Here is a 20148-nt window from a genome sequence, read left to right as displayed (position 1 = left end):
TAGGCACTGCATACACAAACTAACTCTATGCTAACTAGGTAATTTACTTGCATGTGCTGTAAATAAAGAACTATGACATTTGTGTTATGTATAGTAGAAGAGATACCTTTATGATGCATGGCACCATATTGCAATCTCTTCCTTTTAATGTTTGCACACAAAAAGCCTTCATGTATCTTTTTTATGTAGGTATAAAATGTACTGCAAGAGCCTAAACTGAAAAAGACACACTTGCTCTGAAAATAAACTTACCACTGGCTGTAAGACTGAAATAACAGAACATCAAACTGTAAGTGTTCTTTTAATTATTTTGCTTTGTTTGCCTGTGTGCTCAGTTGCTTAGATTTTTCATTTTAATTTGCAGGAACACCATGTGCCTCCAGGTTGGTATTCTGAAACATGCTGGATATGATTTACACTTGATCAGATAGTGTAATGTATCCAGTGCTTGTGTACAAACAACTACCATTCAGAAATGTGTTTTCTTCTTTACTAAATAATTTTTATCAGGCATAGTAGAAGTTATTTTTTTTATCATACACTGACATTAGCTTTGCCTGTAATAAAGGTAATTTGGGAACAAATGTGCACAATATAACTGGATACTAACATTTATAGGTAAAGTTGATCCAGGGAATATCCAATTGGCTCTTGGGGGATCAGGAACACATTTTTTCCACCAGCTTTGCTGGGGTTTTTTTTTTTGCCTTCCTGTGGATCAACTGTGGGTATAGGATTGTGTATATAGGATTGTATAATTTTTTCTTTCTTTCCTTTTTGTTGGTTAAACCAGATTGTCTTTTTTTAACCAGACTAACTATGTATGTATGTATCAATTCTCATATATTACAAATAATTAAGAAACATTTAAAGCTGAAGTTTACATGTGACAATCTGTCAATAGTTAAAATGGTCCAGCTTGGACCAATGTAATTGTGCATTTGCCATGCCCATGGAATCCCAATGAAAGCTAGAAATCATTGTAGCAGACACCGCTGTTACAGTGATTACTGCTAGCTTCCAGGTCTCCCACAGTGCTCAGAATACAAATACAATAAAGTAGTGTGTGTGTGTGTGTGTGTGGGGGGATAAAAAAGGGATGGTACAATTGCAGAGTGGTTGTTGTGCCAGCATTGAAAAAGGGAGGGTGATTTCAAGTGCTACAATTGTTGTAGTAGTCAAGCCAACAGTTCAGACTTTATTCAATTTTGCAGTGCACCCTCTGCTTCTGCTCATATAGGAGTATTATTATCGTGGTATTGTCTTTTTAATAGTAGCATTGTCACATACCAGTCCCTACAGGATAGAACATTTCCTGTCTGGCATAAAATGCAGCTATGAAAATCAAAATATGACAAGGTTTGGTTACAACCGGATCAACATGGATACCCAGAATAAAAATAAGATGGTCCAATCCCAGTGAGAGTCATAGGGGTGGATTTATTAAAAGCAAATAGTCTGTGCACTTTTCAGGTGAGGTTACACAAATTTTTCCCAGAGCTTAATACATGTGGTGAAGCTCTGCTGATTTCCATAATCCAGTAATGTGCAAGCAAAAACACTGTTTTTTTTAATTTTCCTTGGACCTGATTGGGTATTCTTTACCAAGTGAAACTTCAATACATTAACTCTGGGGAAAATGAGTGCAACTGCTGGGTTTTTCTGCCTTCCTCTGGATCAACTCTGGGTATAGGATTATAACTTTTTTTTTTTTAATGGTTGAACTGGATGGACTTTTGTCTTTTTTTTCAGCCAGACTAACTATGTAACTACGTATCTGCACTTGCAAAGTGCAAAGTCTATTTGCCTTTAGTAAGTCCACTCCATAGAACATCAGTGGAAATTTAGTTTGAAAATGAAGTCCTGAAAGATCACATCATGCTGGCCCCTTTTGCAGGTATAGCTATGTAAAACAATAAAAATATGTGCCTGTATCTTTTAAAATCCAGCAATACACGGTCTCATCCTGCTCTACAGAGCCTCAGTTGTTCTCTATTCTTGGCACTGTGCTGAAAATTAAGGACACTAGAGGACAATCTGCTGACAGCCTAGAAATTTACTGCTGCTCAGGGTCTCTGGGCTTCAGCAAAATGGCAGCCTCAGTCAATAAGATGCAAAAGCAATGCTTGAGGTAATTTACAGCACACATTAACTTTGGTAGAATAATTATTAATGTATGTTCCTTGCTAAAGAACATAATTTTTTGTCAAGTTGTTGTGGATAAAGTTCCTCTTTAAGCTTAGTTACAACCTGATGTCAATAGGTTTGAATAAGTAGACAGCTCCAAACTATAAGTAGGAAAGACCCAATCTCGAACTTACATTTGTTAAAACTGAATGAAATTTCTTGGTTAATTTTATCCAATTATTGGTGGGTTTATTAATTTTCAATTGGATAAACCTATCCCCAGCTGGGAGCATTGAAGTGAAATGAAAGGCTTTTTTAAAAAATAAAAAACTTGTTATACTCACCTGACCTGTGCGGTGGTTTTGCACACAGCATCTCTGATCCTCCTCTTCTTGGGTCCTTTCCCTCCCTCCCTCCTGCCTAGTGCCCCCACAGCAAGCAGCTCGCTATGGGGGTACCCAAGCAGGTTTGCTCCCAAGCCATTGCTCTGTGTGGCCACTCCCACACAGAGATGTAGCTCACCCCCACTTCATTGGCTCACTGGCTGTGAATGATAGCACTGGGAGCCAATCGCTCCCACTGCTGTCTTAGTCAATGAGGAGGGAGAGTCCCTGGAGAGCTGAGGCTCTCGTGCACCTCACTGGATCCAGAGGGTGCTCTGTTTTTGTGTTTGTATTTGTGGGGGATGGGGAAAGGGGGGCCTGCTTCCCTCAGAAGGTTCATAGTAGGAATGAAGGTAAAAAACTTTGAGCCTTTACAACCACTTTAAGGTAGTGTACTGTTCTTTATCATCTTCTCAGTCTTCCTCCTGAAGATTTTGAATGTCAGACTTTAATTTGTGGCAAAGGGTATTCTGCTTGGAGATGTGGAAGCTCATAAGCAATGCGTATAGGAAAGAGAGTGGTTTGGATTGCCTGGAGTGCAGCAATATGAACCTCATATTGCATATTTGTATTCAGGATAAATTGTAACCTAATAGCTTGTCTGACCTATCTGAAGAATATCCAATTAGCTGGCCAAGGCTGGCAATTCCTCATCTTGCCTAAATTTGGGTATCTGGGATTATACGCAAGTGTTGAAAGTACATGAGTGGTGGTAGAGCAATGGCTGCAAGGTAGTCAGAATATAATACTGCTGCCTTCCGAATACCTGTTTTGTAGCTGAATATGTATTTTGAATGGGAATACACCATTGAAACAGTGAGCTAAACGCTTGGCTTGCGGTTGGGGACACAGCCTTATTCACTTGAATGGGTTGCATTTAACTGCAGTACTGCCTGATACATGTAACCTGTTGTGTAAATTTTGCAACACCGCACTGCAACTGTGGCAATGTGTTCTAACGAGGTCTCTCCATGTTAAACTGGGGCTGTAAAATTGTTGCCTGTATAAATGAGGCCTAAGTGGGAAATCATGAAATTTGGGGTTTCTGGAATGCTTGGTTTGTGATGTCAAATAAGACTCTTATAAACACTCCCTCTCTTTTCATAATCATTCCTATTGTGAATTACTTTGTCTTCAAAGAAATACAAAAAAATCAAATTTGCCTATGTATCTGAATTGTAACCTAATAGCTTGTCTGACCTATCTGAAGAATTGTTAACATTGTGTGAGTATAACTTTTTTACATGCACTACCACAGGTAATGGACAATCTTTTATATGAAAATTTAAGAAATAACATAAATTGTATGTGCATTTTTAACTGTAGAGATGGCCTTCTACATTGTGTCTTCAGCCAAAATTAGGCAAATGATAGTGCTTGTCACAGTGCATTCAAAATTACAGTTTACATTGTCTAGCCTGGTCAAAAAAGACTGCGTTGACCATGAGGAAGTTGGGCAGTGTATACTAAAGCTGGGCATACATTGAGTTTTTTTTTTTGTTCAACCAATGTGCTGAACGGAAAAGAAAACCTCACAGATTTCTTTATCCACTCAAGCAATGTGTTACACTTTACATCTTTTAAAATAATATTTTTATGTACACGGGTATAGTTCACCAAGTCTTTAAAATAATGCTTAAACCTATATTTTTATATTGCATTTGTTTTATCTAGTGGATGAAAATACATACCATAGGACCTTGGTCACCTTTTGGACCCTGAAATTAAAAATAAAAACATTTTTTTATCTTCATATAGTAAAAAAGATACATACATTACCTGAAAGGATAATTTTAATGGTCACACATAGGTTTGATTTATTTGATCCTCAAAACAACAAGAAGTACAAGTAAAGTAGTGGGACAGTGAAGTTGCAAATTGGTTTATGGATCCTGCACATCAAAATCTGACTGTGTATAGCCAGATTTATATTAGCCACAATTATACGATTTTATTATGTACATATATTATCTGGCAGGTCAACACATTTTACCAGTCATTATGTTCTGTGAGATTCTACCTTCACTTATTTAAACTTTGTCTTGTTGGATAGACCCTCACACTACACAATTGTAAATGATATAACAGATTTATTCTGAAACAAAATCTAAGAGTGACTAGTCATTTTGACTATAGTCAGCTGTACAAATTGGAACTTTGCAGCATGATCTCCTGCATGTTTAGGTGCTTTATGTATTACAATTATTACCATATTTTACAGCAGGGAAAACTACTTGAAACAGACAACATGTATTCAGTGCCTCATACCATATGCATTTATACCAGACATAAAATGCTTAAATCTTATATACACAAAGCTTAAATATGCACCTTTTGATATGTGAACATTTCAGAAGGTTTTTCTCACACATACTCTCTGCATGTAGTGTATGCTTATAATTTATGTTGGCCAAGTTTGTACACCAATGAAGTGCAAAGCTCTAATTACAAAGAAAAGTCTCACACATTGGTACTGGAACATCTGCCACTGCATTTTTAATTTTCCCTTAACTTGTCTTTCAAGTGTTCTGCATGATTTATGTTGGACTTCATGCAGGCTGTAGCAGAACTGACAGTCAAATTGGAAGAAAGAACTGAAAAACCTCAGAAAATATCTCATTTAACTGGCAGTAAAAGAACCAGGCTATGATCTCAACATTAATTTTATACACAGTTTGAAAAATTATCTTTGTGGTAAAAAATGGCAAAGCATAAAATATAATTAAAAATGCCTGTGAAGGAAAAACTGGAGTCTGAAGTAATGATTAGATATTTAATATACTAATGCTTTACTGCTTTTAGCACCTGCTCTCTGAAAATAGGGGAATACATTAACCAGACCCTTGCATGTATCTGGGTATTATACTAGTAAACCTTGGTTGGGGCATTGGGGTAACATACAGTATGCCTTTGGCTTTAATTACTCTTTGGACAAACCATTAGTTTAATGAGTTAAATGTATCAAGTGTTTTGTTTTCTGTAGCTGTAGAACATTTTACTATTTAAATATTGCATCTAGAATTATTTGTTACTATGAGTAGTTCTCTGTTTCCAGTGATAGCACTCTGCTGGTAAGAGGAATATCTTCTTTCTTCTGCCTACTACCTGACCCTATTGTTATGAGGGGCAGATGAATGGAGAGATAGATTTTGGTGTCATCAGCATAGAGATAATATTGGAAACCAGGGAAGGTTACCAAGTAACCAAGGGAGGAAGTGTACATATAGAATAGAAGCCTCAGGAGACCCTACAGAAAAGGGAGAGAAGATAGAGTTGTAGCTGACATTGGGACATTTAGATAGGTAAGAGAACTAGGAAATATACAATTAACTGAACTAACTTTTTTTTCCCTGTGTAACATTACTCCAACTGCTGCAAGTCAGGCCAATGATTGGTCAAAATCAACTTTTTTTCCCCAAGGGGCATAGGTAAATCAAAGAGAACAAGCTTTCTGTATTTAAAGGATAAATTAATGTTTTTAACAAAAATAATAAATACACTTTTTGTGCAGGTAAAAATATGTGCATTTACTTTTTTTTTGTAGGAGTATGGAAAGCATTGCACCAATGATCAACAGATTGTGGGTGACATGCAAGACTCCTACAGACTGTCAGTGTAAGCTGTCTGCCCGTACACTGCCAGGAAGAATGTCACAATGACAGGAAGAAACAAAAAACTACCAGAGCTCTCATCAGTGCCGTGGTAGTTCACTGAGAACTACAAGCCGACAGCCACAAAGGTTGTCGGTAGTTGCAGTTTCCCATTCACATGCCTAGAAAATTGCACCAATTTTTGGAAGAAATCAAAATTAGATCTGCATCTTCTGCAGACATCCATACAGAATGCAGAAGTGTTTTCACACTATCCAGGATGTGGTCTTGGCGGTTTGGTAGTGGGTTAATAGTTCCACTGAACACTTAGTATAGCAGTCTAAAATAGCTAGAACATGATGGTATCTGTCTTCTGGCAAATTAAATAAAAGACAGTCAATGGTCAATACTTCTGTACAGTGCAATAGACATGTTTCAAGCTTTGGCAGACCTGTTCAATCAACTTGAACAGATCCAGAAACTTGGCTTGTTTCTTGAAGTAGGTAAATTTTTTGTGAACCCCCCAGTTCCCTGCCTCCAAGTGGATTCTTTCTGCCATTGAGAACTCACAGACTCTTGACAGTACAACCTGCCAGGTCACTGTTAAGTCATGGGGAAACATTATTCTGCAGTACAGTATACCATCCCTCAGGATGGCATGGGGTCATTCTCTCAACAATTTCTTCATTTCTGGTAATAGCTTCAATCTTTCTCTGGGACTGGGACATCACTGTCACAATGACAGGAAGAAACAAAAAACTACCAGAGCTCTCATCAGTGCCGTGGTAGTTCACTGAGAACTACAAGCCGACAGCCACAAAGGCTGTCGGTAGTTGCAGTTTCCCATTCACAGAACTCTGTGAATGAATGACACAGGCCGGTGGGCGGAGCTCCACACGATCAGGTTTTTGCTCACTGTCGCGGGGGGAAATTGTGGGAGCCGGTGCTACAGTAACACGTTACATGTTACATCCTGAATATGGGTGCAACATGTTGCGAAAGGTGAACTTTTCCTTTAACAAATCAACCCTGTGGTGAGCCTACCACTTGTGGCATGGAGGATCTACACTATTCTGTAACAAAGTAAAATGTTCTCTACTTTTTATTTTTATTCATAATTATCTAATGTGTATTGTATATCTGTTCCCAATAGTCTTCAAAATTGCTTAGTTAAGTGTTTCAGTTTTATCTAGAAATAACATTCGAAAAGTGAGGCAAACAATGAATGTGTATACAATTGGTGAAGATTATCTCATAGCTACAGTATGTGAATTTTAACTAAATTGAATTGGTTACCTAAATAAATTAGTTTGAAAAAAAGAACCTATTCAAATGACTTAAAAATGAATAATGCAGAAAACAGCAAAAACCTTTATAAAGTTAGGTCCAAAGTACTTAGACAAGGGAAAAAGCAATCAGATAACTCAATGGAATAAATAGTCCACTATTATTTTTTACAAATCTTAACAGCCATTTACATTCCGTGTAACCAAAAATACATCCATCTCTTTTTTTGAAGCAATATACGAAGTCAATTAGAACCAGTTTGTGTGGAAGGATATTCCACATAGCTCTCCTGGTAAAGAACACATTCAATATGTGGAGAGGAAACTTCCTTTCCACCAATCTCAAACAACCCTTTGTGATGACTTTAAGGTAAGCTTTACTTTGAGCTACTTCTGACTACTACTACTTCTGTATTAATACAAGGTGATCATATCCATTCATAATTACTTCTTTTCAAGGGTAAAAAATAAAATTCTTTTAATTTTAGTCCTTTCACATTTAATTAATTTAGATGACCTTTTCCACATTCTTTCCAGTTCATTATTCTTTCTGTGACTTGGTACCCAAATTGGAGAGCAACTTATACCCCCTGGGAATGTCTAGGAGTCCATGGGTTTGGGATAACCAACAGCAGTGTGGGAACAAAAAAGTTAAAGGAGTCCATGCCTACATCTGATTAAAGTGGCACTCCGTTACACTCCACCCCTCTTGAGCTTGTTGTCCCTAGTAAGTTTGCAGACCAAACACAGCCATCCTACACAAAGCATTCATGTGATCTCTCTTCAGTCAGTAGATGAATATCCAGAGGGTCCCACAACTGGAGCATAGTCATGATCTGGGCAGCCAGTGGGCTGTGATACATTATCAGGATGCATGGCTCTTCCAGAGGGTCTGGGTGGTAATTGTGGAATAGTGACAGGCAGTCAAAATTGAACCTCTGATGGCTAAAATGCTGGCATATGCACCTCTTCTGAAGATTTTGGACCAAAATCCTGTGTCCCCCCCCAAGAGCACAACCATACATACCATGATAAGGTGAGTAGCTTGTCCTATAGTGCCCTGTATGGTTGCATGTTCAGGCTACTTTGGCCAAGTAATGGTTCTCTTTTCTTTGCTTCTTGAGGGCTAAGCCTCTCAACAGCTGTATCATGGTGTTAATGGACCTTTCATATGCCCGTTGCGCTGTGGGTAGTTCGAGGCAATGTGTTATTACTGGTTGCCTAGAAAATTGCACCATTTTTTGGAAGAAATCAAAATTAGATCTGCATCTTCTGCAGACATCCATACAGAATGCAGAAGTGTTTTCACACTATCCAGGATGTGGTCTTGGTGGTTTGGTAGTGGGTTAATAGTTCCACTGAACACTTAGTATAGCGGTCTAAAATAGCTAGAACATGATGGTATCTGTCTTCTGGCAAATTAAATAAAAGACAGTCAATGGTCAATACTTCTGTACAGTGCAATAGACATGTTTCAAGCTTTGGCAGACCTGTTCAATCAACTTGAACAGATCCAGAAACTTGGCTTGTTTCTTGAAGTAGGTAAATTTTTTGTGAACCCCCCAGTTCCCTGCCTCCAAGTGGATTCTTTCTGCCATTGAGAACTCACAGACTCTTGACAGTACAACCTGCCAGGTCACTGTTAAGTCATGGGGAAACATTATTCTGCAGTACAGTATACCATCCCTCAGGATGGCATGGGGTCATTCTCTCAACAATTTCTTCATTTCTGGTAATGGCTTCAATCTTTCTCTGGGACTGGGACATCACCGTTACTGTATTCGCTCTATTAGGGTGACAACCACTGAATCTTCACTCTGTGTCTCCACCCAGTTGTATCCGATTTCTTCAGGTGGGCCCAAGTGTATAGGTTGCCCTGGTAGTGTATTTTGGGCTGTGCTTTAGTGAACATAACTTTGGAGCTGCGCAATCCCTTCAATCAATTTCAGGACTGTCACCTCCCATGGAGATATCTGTTTGATTGCAGGTAGGTCTATTGGTTTACTGATGGCCATGGGTGCTTTCGGGCCTGTACGTCTCAGCTCTAAGCATACAAAGTCTGCTTCTAATAGTTCATGGAACTTCAAATTGGAGTTACTTTTTATCTTTCTCTGGCCTTGTTAAACAAAAGTCTATTCATGATTTGTTCCTTCAGATATCCATTCACATTGCCCCTTTTGGGCTGTCCTATTTTACACTTTTTCCCTGACAGATTTCAGCTGTTATATCTTGCAATTCCAGTGCATAAATACTTTAATGGGAATGAAGATGGTGAGGGCGGTGTCTCTTACTGCTCCAGTCCAAGTACCCTTAAATGGTGAGACAGAGAATACAGGAATGAAGTTGTGGCACAAGTGCTGATGGATGATGATGAAACTGATGGCATTAGAACTCATGAGTGCTGTCATTGTGTGGCTAGCAGTAACAACAAGTGCAGATGAGAAAAATCTAGAAATGAGCCAAGGTCAGCAACAGTCTGGAACAAAACAGCAGACTGGGAGGAATCAAAGGAGAGTCCGGGAGCAGGCCTGGCCAGAAAACACAGAATTTACAGGTCACAAAGTACAGCTTTGTTAGCACTGGAATCCTAAAAGTGTCAGCCTTAAATAGCCCCATTGCTACCACTATATGTGAGCATGCAAACACATCTCAAGATGTGCAATTCACGATTCTCCTCTAGACTTTCTTTTTTTTTTAAAAGGTGCTTTTATTAATTTTAACAAAACAAAAAGGAAAACTGTTTAGGGTACATACTGACAGGCCAGAAGTACAAAGGAATATAAAGCAAATGTTTGCAGTTTCATACAAACATGACAAATATAGCCTATCAGAAATACAACTCCAACATCCCAACTGGTGAGTTTCCAATATAGGCACATACAGTTGTGGCCAAAATTATTCAACCCCCACTGAAATTGAGTGTTTTGGCCAGTTTGACATTGCTTTTGATCATTCAGTCATCTTGCTTACATTTACATTAAAGAGGCACTTGTAGGTCAGACAAATATAACATAACAGTTATAATGAAATAACCACAAATGTCTTTTCTGTGCTCACAGCATTATCAGTTTTATTCAACCCCCAAGTGACATTCAATCTTAGTACTTAGTACAGCATCCTTTTACAGTTATAACAGCTTTTAAACGTGAAGCATAGCTTGACACAAGTGTCTTGCAGCGATCTACGGGTATCTTCGCCCATTCTTCATGGGCAAAGGCCTCCAGTTCAGTCACATTCTTAGGCTTGCGCACTGCAACTGCTTTCTTTAAGTCCCACCAGAGGTTCTCAATCGGATTTAAGTCTGGTGACTGCGATGGCCACTCCAAAATGTTCCAGCCTTTCCTCTGCAACCATGCTCTAGTGGACTTGGAGGTATGCTTGGGATCATTGTCCTGTTGAAAGGTCCAACGTCTCCCAAGCCTCAGGTGTGTGACGGACTGCATCACGTTTCCATCCAATATCTCCTGGTACTGAAGAGAATTCATGGTACCTTGCACACGCTGAAGCTTCCCTGTACCTGCAGAAGCAAAACAGCCCCAAAGCATGATTGACCCTCCACCATGCTTCACAGTAGGCAAGGTGTTCTTTTCATCATAGGCCTTGTTCTTCCTCCTCCAAACATAGCGTTGATCCATGGGCCCAAACAGTTCTAATTTTGTTTCATCAGTCCACAGAACACTATCCCACAACTTTTGTGGTTTGTCCACATGGCTTTTGGCATACTGCAGTCGACTCTTCTTATTCTTTGGAGACAGCAAGGGGGTACGCCTGGGAGTTCTGGCACGGAGGCCTTCATTACGCAGTGTGCGTCTTATTGTCTGGGCTGAAACTTCTGTACCCACATCTGACAAATCTTTTCTCAGTTCCTCAGCAGTCACACGGGGACTTCTCTCCACTCTACGCTTCAGGTAGCGCACAGCAGTCGAAGTCAGCATCTTCTTTCTGCCACGACCAGGTAGCGTTTCAACAGTGCCCTTTGCCTTGAATTTGCGAATGATGCTTCCTAAGGTGTCTCTTGGTATGTTTAACATCTTTGCAATCTTCTTATAGCCATTGCCCTTCCTGTGAAGAGAAATCACCTCTTCTCTTGTCTTCCTGGACCATTCTCTTGCCTTCACCATGTTTGTAACCACACCAGTAAATGTCTAGAAGGAGCTGAGTATCACAGTCATTTTAAAGCTGCCTAATTGGTGCTTATTATGCTTGATTGCTGCTCGGTGACATCCACAGGTGTTTTCAATACCTGATGGAAAGCACCTGTATGAACCTCTGTTCTTCAGAGTGGTAGTCTTTAAGGGGTTGAATAATTGTGGCAATGAAGAAACCACATAAGAACCATTTACTACTGTATTACATAAACAATTGATGTCATTTTAGTTGCATTTGGGTAGTTACAACGTCCTTGTAGGATTTGATTCTGAATACAATTCCAAATGTACACTATAGTCCCTAAACCCCTTTACAGCATTGGGGGTTGAATAATTTTGGCCACAACTGTATAGGCACATACTGCAAAAGAATAATATACAATATAGGTAAGGCACAAAACCATAAATCTCATACAAGAGCACTAAAGCGACAGGGTATAAAGCACATCCCAAGGGGGTTCAACAGACATTAAATGTTTATCTCACCAGAGACAGCAGAGGTCCAGAAAGACAAAATTGTATCACATTTTTTGGACACCCTCTCACAAAGTAAGTCAGTTAATACATAGGTAAGGGACTATTTACCAAATCAATCCAAATAGGTAGAGTGAGGGGGGGGGGGTCACTCTTTTACACCATAAAGCAAAGGATTTTTTTCACATAAAAGAAAAGAAATCAAAGTAAGTCTACCCATAGCATACAATCTAAGTGGGGTATAGTAAATTCTATGTACATATTTTAGTTGAATCACCTTATCCCCTGCTGCTATAACCCCAGAGAGTTGGTTCCCCAGCACTCCAAACCATGTCTCATCCTGCAATGTCAGTATATCAGACTGCAATTGGGTTTTGATCCTATCAACATGGGAAGCATGAGAGGATATTAACATGGAGTAGTATCTAGAGATAAACTTGGCATGATCATGCACGCATAACAATGCTTCCAGTTCTGAGGGCTGAAGATGAGCATCATGAAAGCCAAAATGAGCAGCCACTGAATGTCGTAGCTGTACATAGTAAAAATAGTAAGTGTTCAGAATGCCTAGTTCAGCCCTTAGTATAGGAAAAGATTTAAAAGTCCCTGCATCAAATAACTGATGGGCATACTTGAGCCCAAAGCGAGCCCAACACTGCACATTAGGAAGTTTGTCAAACTCTGACAGACTCTTGTTGAACCATAAAGGGGCATTCGGGGACCAAGAGAGAGGAGATCCATTTATCTTGTGATTACAAATATGATAAATTTTAAAGGGGGGTTCAGTACATTTGCCCCTATAAAGAGATACATTCCTATAGAGAAGATTGATCAATGCTTCGTAAGATTGCATTAGGGCAGCCTGGGAGGTGACCGAGGCATTATCTGAGTCAGGGAAAAACCACCAATGAATGCAAGTCAGCTGAGCAGCCAGATAGTAACATTTTAAATTGTTACTATCTAGTTTATTGTTAAATCCAGTACCACCTCTTTGTACTGGAAGTTGTAAAGTTTCTAGAGTAATCCTAGGGGGGTGTGAACCCCACAGAAAAGATGTCAAAAGGTCATTAACATCCACAAAAATCTTCTTGGGTAGATAAATTGGTGCATGCCAGAATACATAAAGAAATCAAGGTAAAAAAAATCATTTTAAATAAATTTATCCTGCCCAATAGACTTAAAGGATAAGTTTGCCATTGGACAAAAATAATACATGCACATATTTTTGCAGGTACAACAATGCATTTATTATTTTTGTTCAAAGGAGCCCGGAAAACATTGCACCAGCAATCAGTAGATCGCTGATGCCATGCAGGTCTTTTGCAGATCTGTCAGAATATCTGCTTGCCGTATGGGATGTTCGAGCAAGAAGGTATTCTGAGAGGAAGTTTCAGTTAACTACCACGGCGCTCCACAGCATCGTGGTAGTTCATTGAAAACTACAAGCCAACAGGAAGCTTCAATGAGCTACCACGGCGCTCCACAGCATCGTAAGGCTGTCGGGACTTGCAGTTCATTCATTCACGGAAGTCCATGAATGAATGACAGGGCTGTGTGGGCGGAGCCCCACACGTCCATGCTGTTTTCAAATCTGACAGATAGTACAGGGAAACTTTTCCCTGTATTATCTGTCAGAGAGAGGGGGGCAGAGGGGCAGCTGCAGATATGGGAACATGTTACATGCTCCACCCTAAAAATGGGTGGAACATGTAACATGTTCCCAAAGGTGAACTTATCCTTTAAAGGCAATGCAGCCCAGGTATGCAAACAATCTTTCAACCTATTAACTAGGGGGTAAATCTCAATTCCAAGATAACGAAATATAGAATCTATTTGTAAATAAGTAGTTGGAGGAACTATACTAGCTTTAGAATCCAAGAAAAAAGTACTGGACTTACTCCAATTCACTTTAAAACCAGAAAAGGAGCCAAATCAGGAAATGACAGTCTGCGCTGTGGTAAGAGAGTAGATAGAGTCCACCAAGTATAGGAGCCTGTCATTAGCATATAAATCTGTTTTTTCTTCCAAAGTATGCAAAGAGCTGCCAACAACTCAATAGCTTTGGCAAACAGCAGGGGTGAAAGTGGGCACCCCTGCTGTGTGCTATGAAACAAAGGAAAGGCACCAGTGATATGGTTATTAACTTGAATATGAGTCATTGGTTGAGCTTATAACAATTTAACCCAGGACATAAATTTTACACCAATCCAAGCTGCTCAAGGATCGCAAACAAGTAAGGACATTCAATTGAATCAAAAGCCTTATGTGTGTCCCACAACTCTAATGTCAGGCTCAGTAGGAGAAAGGTGAAGGTGGGTGAACAAACGGTGCAGGTTAATTGCCATAGAGTATCCCAGTATAAAAGCCCGTCTGATCTGAATGAATCAACTCAGTAATAACATAATTTAATCTATGAGCCAGGACCTTTGCTAAAATGTTTGTGTCAACATTATTCAACTATATAGGGTGGTAGGACTCAACGCCTGGGATCCTTGTTTGTCTTGGTTATCAGAACAATCAATGCTTCACATAATGAAACAGGCAACACCCCTGCCTCAAAGGCTGCTAAATACATAGATAACAGTTTAGTAGTCAAATAATCCGCACAAGTTTTATACCATTTAATAGGATAACCAACCAGGCCCAGAGTTTTTTTTAGGAGTAAAGGAGGCAATAGCAGCATCTATTTCTTCCAATGTGATAGGGTGATCTAGCCAAATAAGACCGCATGTGCTCCTGGTCATATGCAACTCTAAGCAAGGATCCTACTATTTTTATCACCAAATTCAAACAAACGCTGTTTCTGATACAATATTTTTTTCTGAGGTTTTTCTACCAGTAGTAAATCCAGTTGTCTAGCAGATTCCCTCCAAAGTTGATAATTAGAGGATGAAGGCTTTTTGAGATATTCTAATTCCAGCATCAGAGCTGAATTTGCATAGGTGGAGACCTTCCAAGACCTGAGCTTTTTTATCACCCCAACAATGGTGCCTCGGAGGGTTTCTTTAAAGGCATCCCGTGCTATACCTATAGACGTCCCTCATTCCAATAATTACAAATATCGGTGGCAGTGGCAAAATGGAAAAATTCCTTCTTTAACCATAACGGACTCAGATACCGCAAGGTATACCCTCATGAGGTCAGAAAACTGAACTTAAAATGGAGTTCCACTCACTCTGTAAAAAAGTAAAAGTCAGCAGCTACAAAAACTGTAGCTGCTGACTTTTAAAAAACAGCCACTCACCTGTCCCACAATCCCGCGGTGCCCCCGCTGCAGCCCGTTTCACCGGCCGTCCTGTATTCCAGGCGCAGCTTGCAGCTTCACAGCCGGGTGCCCACTGCACATGCACGAGTAGCGCTGTGCTTCCTGAATGGCCCCGTCGTCTTCTGGGACCTGTCATGTGTCCCAAAAGATTACAGAGAGGGAGGGTAGGAGTACAACTTCCGCTTCCGATCAACTAGGCAATCGCAGCGGAAGTGGGAGCGGGTACCCGTCAATTTCAGGCACCCGCTCCCCAAAGGTGCCAATCCTTAATGGGGAGTGGGGGACCAATCTTTAAAGCGGAACTTCCCCTTTTGGGTGGAACTCCACTTTAATAATTACAGGAGAGTGATCTGAGATGGCCCTAGGTAAGTAGCAGGTCTTCATTACTTTGGGGAGAAGATCCTAAGATACTAAACAGATATCTAGGTGGGATAGGGAGTCATAGGTGGTGGAATAACACGAGCATTCCCAGGTGTAAGGATTTATCCAGCGCCAACAATCAGTCAGGGTATATTTTGGTACACAATTAGCTAGAGGAGATGAACAATGAGAATCAGTACAAAACCTGTACAGCGTAGGAGAGAGAACAATATTAAGATCTCCCGCAACAACTAGAGGGCCTTCCGCTACCTGCAGGACCTTACTGTGTCCCAAAATGTGACTGTAAAGGGAGGAGGCATATACAGAGCCACAAAAGTATAGGAGGAATTATTAATCTGCAGGACAGCTATAACATAACGAATATATAGGTCCTTGACAATTGTGAAAATAGAGCAACAAAGTGATTTGGAAACTAATAAAGTAATCCCCCAAGCATAATTAGAGTAGGTAGAGTGAAATGTATGTGCCACAAATGCTCATTTGAGGGCCATTACCGTAGAGCCAATGAGGTGTGTCTCCTGGAAAAAGATAAGGTGGGGTTTGTATTTCTGTATAAAGTTAAACACTAAAGATCTCTTAATTTTATAGTTATAGTTAAGCCCCCTAACTTTCCATGAGACAATGGTTAATTGTTGCAGCACCATCTCATTGGCTTGCACCAGACTTTCCAGATAGCTAAGGCCTTACACCCAAATACTTTAAGACACATACTCAGTGCCACCAGAGAAAAGAGAACCCACATAGCATAAAAACAACCTAAGAAAGAAATGTGCATGTAAAACAGAGCACAGCAGTTCCCACCTGCCCGGACCATAATCCCCAGTTGAGTATGGGCTTTATTCCTCAACACAAATAACAATAGGGGGAATATCTTCACCCTATCTAGATGGATGGGTAAGGTTCAGAACAAAGTCACTGAAACCAAACCTTTCAGTTCTTTGCTCTGTGAACTGTGAGCATAGAGCATGCAGCCATAACCATGAAAATTGGAGAAGTTCCTGAGATATCAGTAGCAATGGAGATACTGTTCCACCGGTATAACAGGAAACATACAACAAAACCACATTAAGGGGGACTCCAGTACCCTCTTGGGGGGCAAAACAGGAAAAATAGCACAGGGGACAATCACAAGAAAAGAATACACTCATGAGTTGCCTAGAGGGTCCAGCCAACCGTCCGCCTCTGCCAGAGTAGCAAAGAATTGGACTTTGCCATTATTCATCACATGAAACCTTGCAGGGTATAACATGCTGTAGGGGAGATGTCTGTCCTGCAAATGTTTCTTCGCGTTTTGGAAGGCTGCCCTTTGCTTTTGAGTTGCAGCTGAAAAATCAGGAAAAATGGTGATAACATTATTATTGTAGCTAAGCTTTTGCAATTCCCTGGCTTTCCACAGCACAGCATCCTGGTCATGGAAATAGAGGATCCTCGCAACCAGTGGTCTCACTGGACCTCCCAGAGGAGGAGCTCTCAAGGGGATCCCGTCAATGGCAAAGAATGGAAAAAAGGTGTCGAACCCCAGTGATATCTTCATCCATTCCATTAGGAATTCCATTAGGAATTCCTCAGGATTCTTGCCTTCTGAGCTCTCCGGGAAACCCAGGAAACATAGGTTGTACCTTCTCCAGCAATCTTCCAGGTCTTCCAGCTTAGTAGCATGTGATTTCTGTTCCGCCTGTATCTCCCAAAGGGAGGCAAACAAGGGATCATCCTCCACCGTACTGATCTGCTGCTCTGCATTGGTGACCCCATGGCACAGTTTGTGGACATCGTCTTTCAGGACAGAGAAATCTACCTGGTCTTGATGTGAGTAGTAAGGGAGGATTTGATCTGGGAAAGCATTGGTTCTTGTGTGTGCACCTCTGAATCCGCCGAGGACTCATCCACCACTCCCAGAAGCAGTGGATGGATTGTTAGAGGGATCTGACCACTTTGCGCCTCCCACTTCCCAGGCTGTAGCAACTGACTAATGTGAGGGGCTGCAGTGCTGGGAGTTTCAGGTGCCATCTTGAACCTCATGGGCAAAATGAGCTAATTTCTCTCCCGGAGTCACTGAGTGATCTTTGCCGATCTTCACCATCCTTAGGCAGACAGAGAGGGTTGGTAGCTCATAGAGGTATATTTGGAGTAAGCAGGATAGCGATGGCTTGTCAGGATAAAGTTCAGGATTACTGATGAGGAGCGTAAAATGGAGCGACAACTGCTTACATGCCGAAAGTGAGGCACATCCCTCACCCCCCTCTATACTTTAATTTCCAGTTCTGCCTGATGAATGGGCAGGCTCAAATCATTCAAGCAATCCCACCAGGTATAAGGTGGTCATTATTGCAGGTGTAGTAGGCTTCCTTCTTCCCCCTGGAGTATTGCTACCATCGTGCCACTCCCATCACTATTGTCTAACACAGCTGATCCAGTTCATAACATTTAATAGGGTGTGTGATTGTCTAAATGATCAGAAATGGGTAGTTTTAACCTAAAGGTTCCTAAATAAATGCAGAGTAGGGACAATGCAAACTCAGTTGGAAAGAAAAAGCTATGCATACAGTATATAACAATGTGAATCAAGTAATGTAGCTGTTACAAAATTTGCAATGCCCAAATAGGAATCTAAGTGGCAGCACAGTAAAATCTATGAAAAACCCAAGAGAGACAGATTACAGAAAGCAATGCCTGATAACAATAAACCATGCAATAAAGTACAGCGCACTACTTATGTTTCCCTTATGACTGTGGAAGGCCGTGGTAGTTCATTGAATATTCCAGTCAGTACATCTGCTTGCCCATACATCCTGTACAGGCAAGCAGATATACTGGCAGATCTGCAGGAGACCTGCATGGCATCAATGATCTGCTGATCGCTGCTGCAATGGTTTACAGGCTCCTGCAACAAAAAAAATTATAAAAAATAATAAATGCACATTTTTTTACCTGCATGTATTTTTTTTTGTATAAAGGTAAACTTTATACAAAAAATGAATCCATTAAGTGTATCACAAGGTGTGCCTTACATATATTTGTTTCAAAAAAATTTGAGTGGCTATTTCAATACCTTATTTGCCTTAGGCCTAACATCTGTTAGAATAATTCTGGCACAATTTAAAGTATTTTATATTTTATATCCATACAACAAAGTATGATTTTAAAATGAAAAGTGATGGAGTAAGTGATTTTACTAATAAGTGTGTACCTTTTCTTAGAAAAAAAACACAGTCTCGTATATTAAAACATAACACATACCGGAGGACCGGGTGGTCCAGGGACAACGGCTGCAGCAGTACCCTTTGAAGAGAACAGAGTTATTTTTTGCTAAAAACACTTCAATTGGTTTCTTTTACAAACTTAATAAAATTTACCAGTACAGTAGTTTCATGAGTCATGATTTAATGCAGAAATATATTTTAGACCACTGATAGAGCAGCACTATTCATCTGCAATGTAAACTCTGCTGTACTGATGGAACTCTCTGTAGGGAATACACGGATTGTATCCACCTTGTAGTTGAAGATGGAACAATAAACTGGTCATTTTACAATGCAATATTGTGTGGACAGGCAGCACACCCTTGTAAGTTTTGGTGTAATGCACTCAATGTGAACAAACAAAACAATTTTACTAATGTTACTTTTGAAAAACAAGGAATGTGTCTGATGCGGCATGAATGGCAGGATGGGTATGGTAGTGTAAAATACACTATGCATAGCATTCAGGCTTAAACTGGTATGGTGTGGTAGGGCCCTAGATGGCCTATGAAAGGTCTATGAATAGAAAAAATGGTGAAAATATAAAAAAAGTACCATCCCCTTTTTCATTGGAAACTTCTGTTCTGTGTGTACATTTAGGAAAATTTTTTTGAAAGAAAATCATTGGTTCCTACGTCTTAGCCAGGGTTCCCTGTTTTGAAACATTTACCATTAAAAAAAATCCTAATCTTCTGTGCTATCATACATTTTTCCATTGATCCTTAACATGTTTAAAATAATCTTCAGGTGAATCTTTCAGAAAATGTAACATGAAATAATTTTTCACAACCGAGACCTGAGCACACAACAAACTTCTTTAAAAGACTTTTAGGGATTTATAGTTGTAATTTACAAACAGTAGAATACATTAAATTGGCCTGAAGTCATCTGCCATCAACATTTAGAGAAGCACATTAGTAATAGTTACCTTAAACATATACAAGCTGCCCATCCCGTTCCCTTCAGTAAGCGGCACTCCCTAGAAAAGAAAACAATACATTAAACAAATATTCAAGAATTTTGTTATATGGGTCTCCGTACAAGCAATCTTTATATATATATATATATTTTAATATTTAATTTTTATTCAAACACTCTGAAATTACTAGCAGGCACACTTGCAAAACTCTGTCTGATGGCTTTTTCAGAAGGTCTCCCAGTTACTAGAGAGACATACTAACAGAACATGGCATTCTCTGTGAGCTCTTGGTTTCAGCTCCCCTGGCTGCACAGCACAGAGGTAATAGGCTTTCCA

At 39.9% G+C, this 20148-nt stretch overlaps 1 protein-coding gene across 2 annotated transcripts in view; it reads right to left on the bottom strand.

The window, feature by feature from the left end:
* COL19A1 (collagen type XIX alpha 1 chain) overlaps positions 1 to 20148 on the bottom strand; it is an 895475-nt gene that overhangs the window by 155364 nt on the left and 719963 nt on the right. For both annotated transcript variants that reach the window (XM_089681326.1, XM_089681327.1), the window contains exons 39-41: positions 19822 to 19872; positions 18892 to 18933; positions 4202 to 4228 (exon numbers count right to left, since the gene is read on the bottom strand). In XM_089681326.1, the coding sequence (XP_089537452.1) occupies positions 4202 to 4228; positions 18892 to 18933; positions 19822 to 19872 (120 nt within the window). The remainder of the gene's footprint in view (positions 1 to 4201; positions 4229 to 18891; positions 18934 to 19821; positions 19873 to 20148) is intronic.

This window comes from Staurois parvus, unplaced genomic scaffold, assembly GCF_062004578.1.
Source record: "Staurois parvus isolate SC_StPar_1 unplaced genomic scaffold, SC_StPar_1.0 ptg000264l, whole genome shotgun sequence".
NCBI lineage: Eukaryota > Metazoa > Chordata > Amphibia > Anura > Ranidae > Staurois > Staurois parvus.
This window is presented reverse-complemented; position numbering and strand designations above follow the sequence as displayed.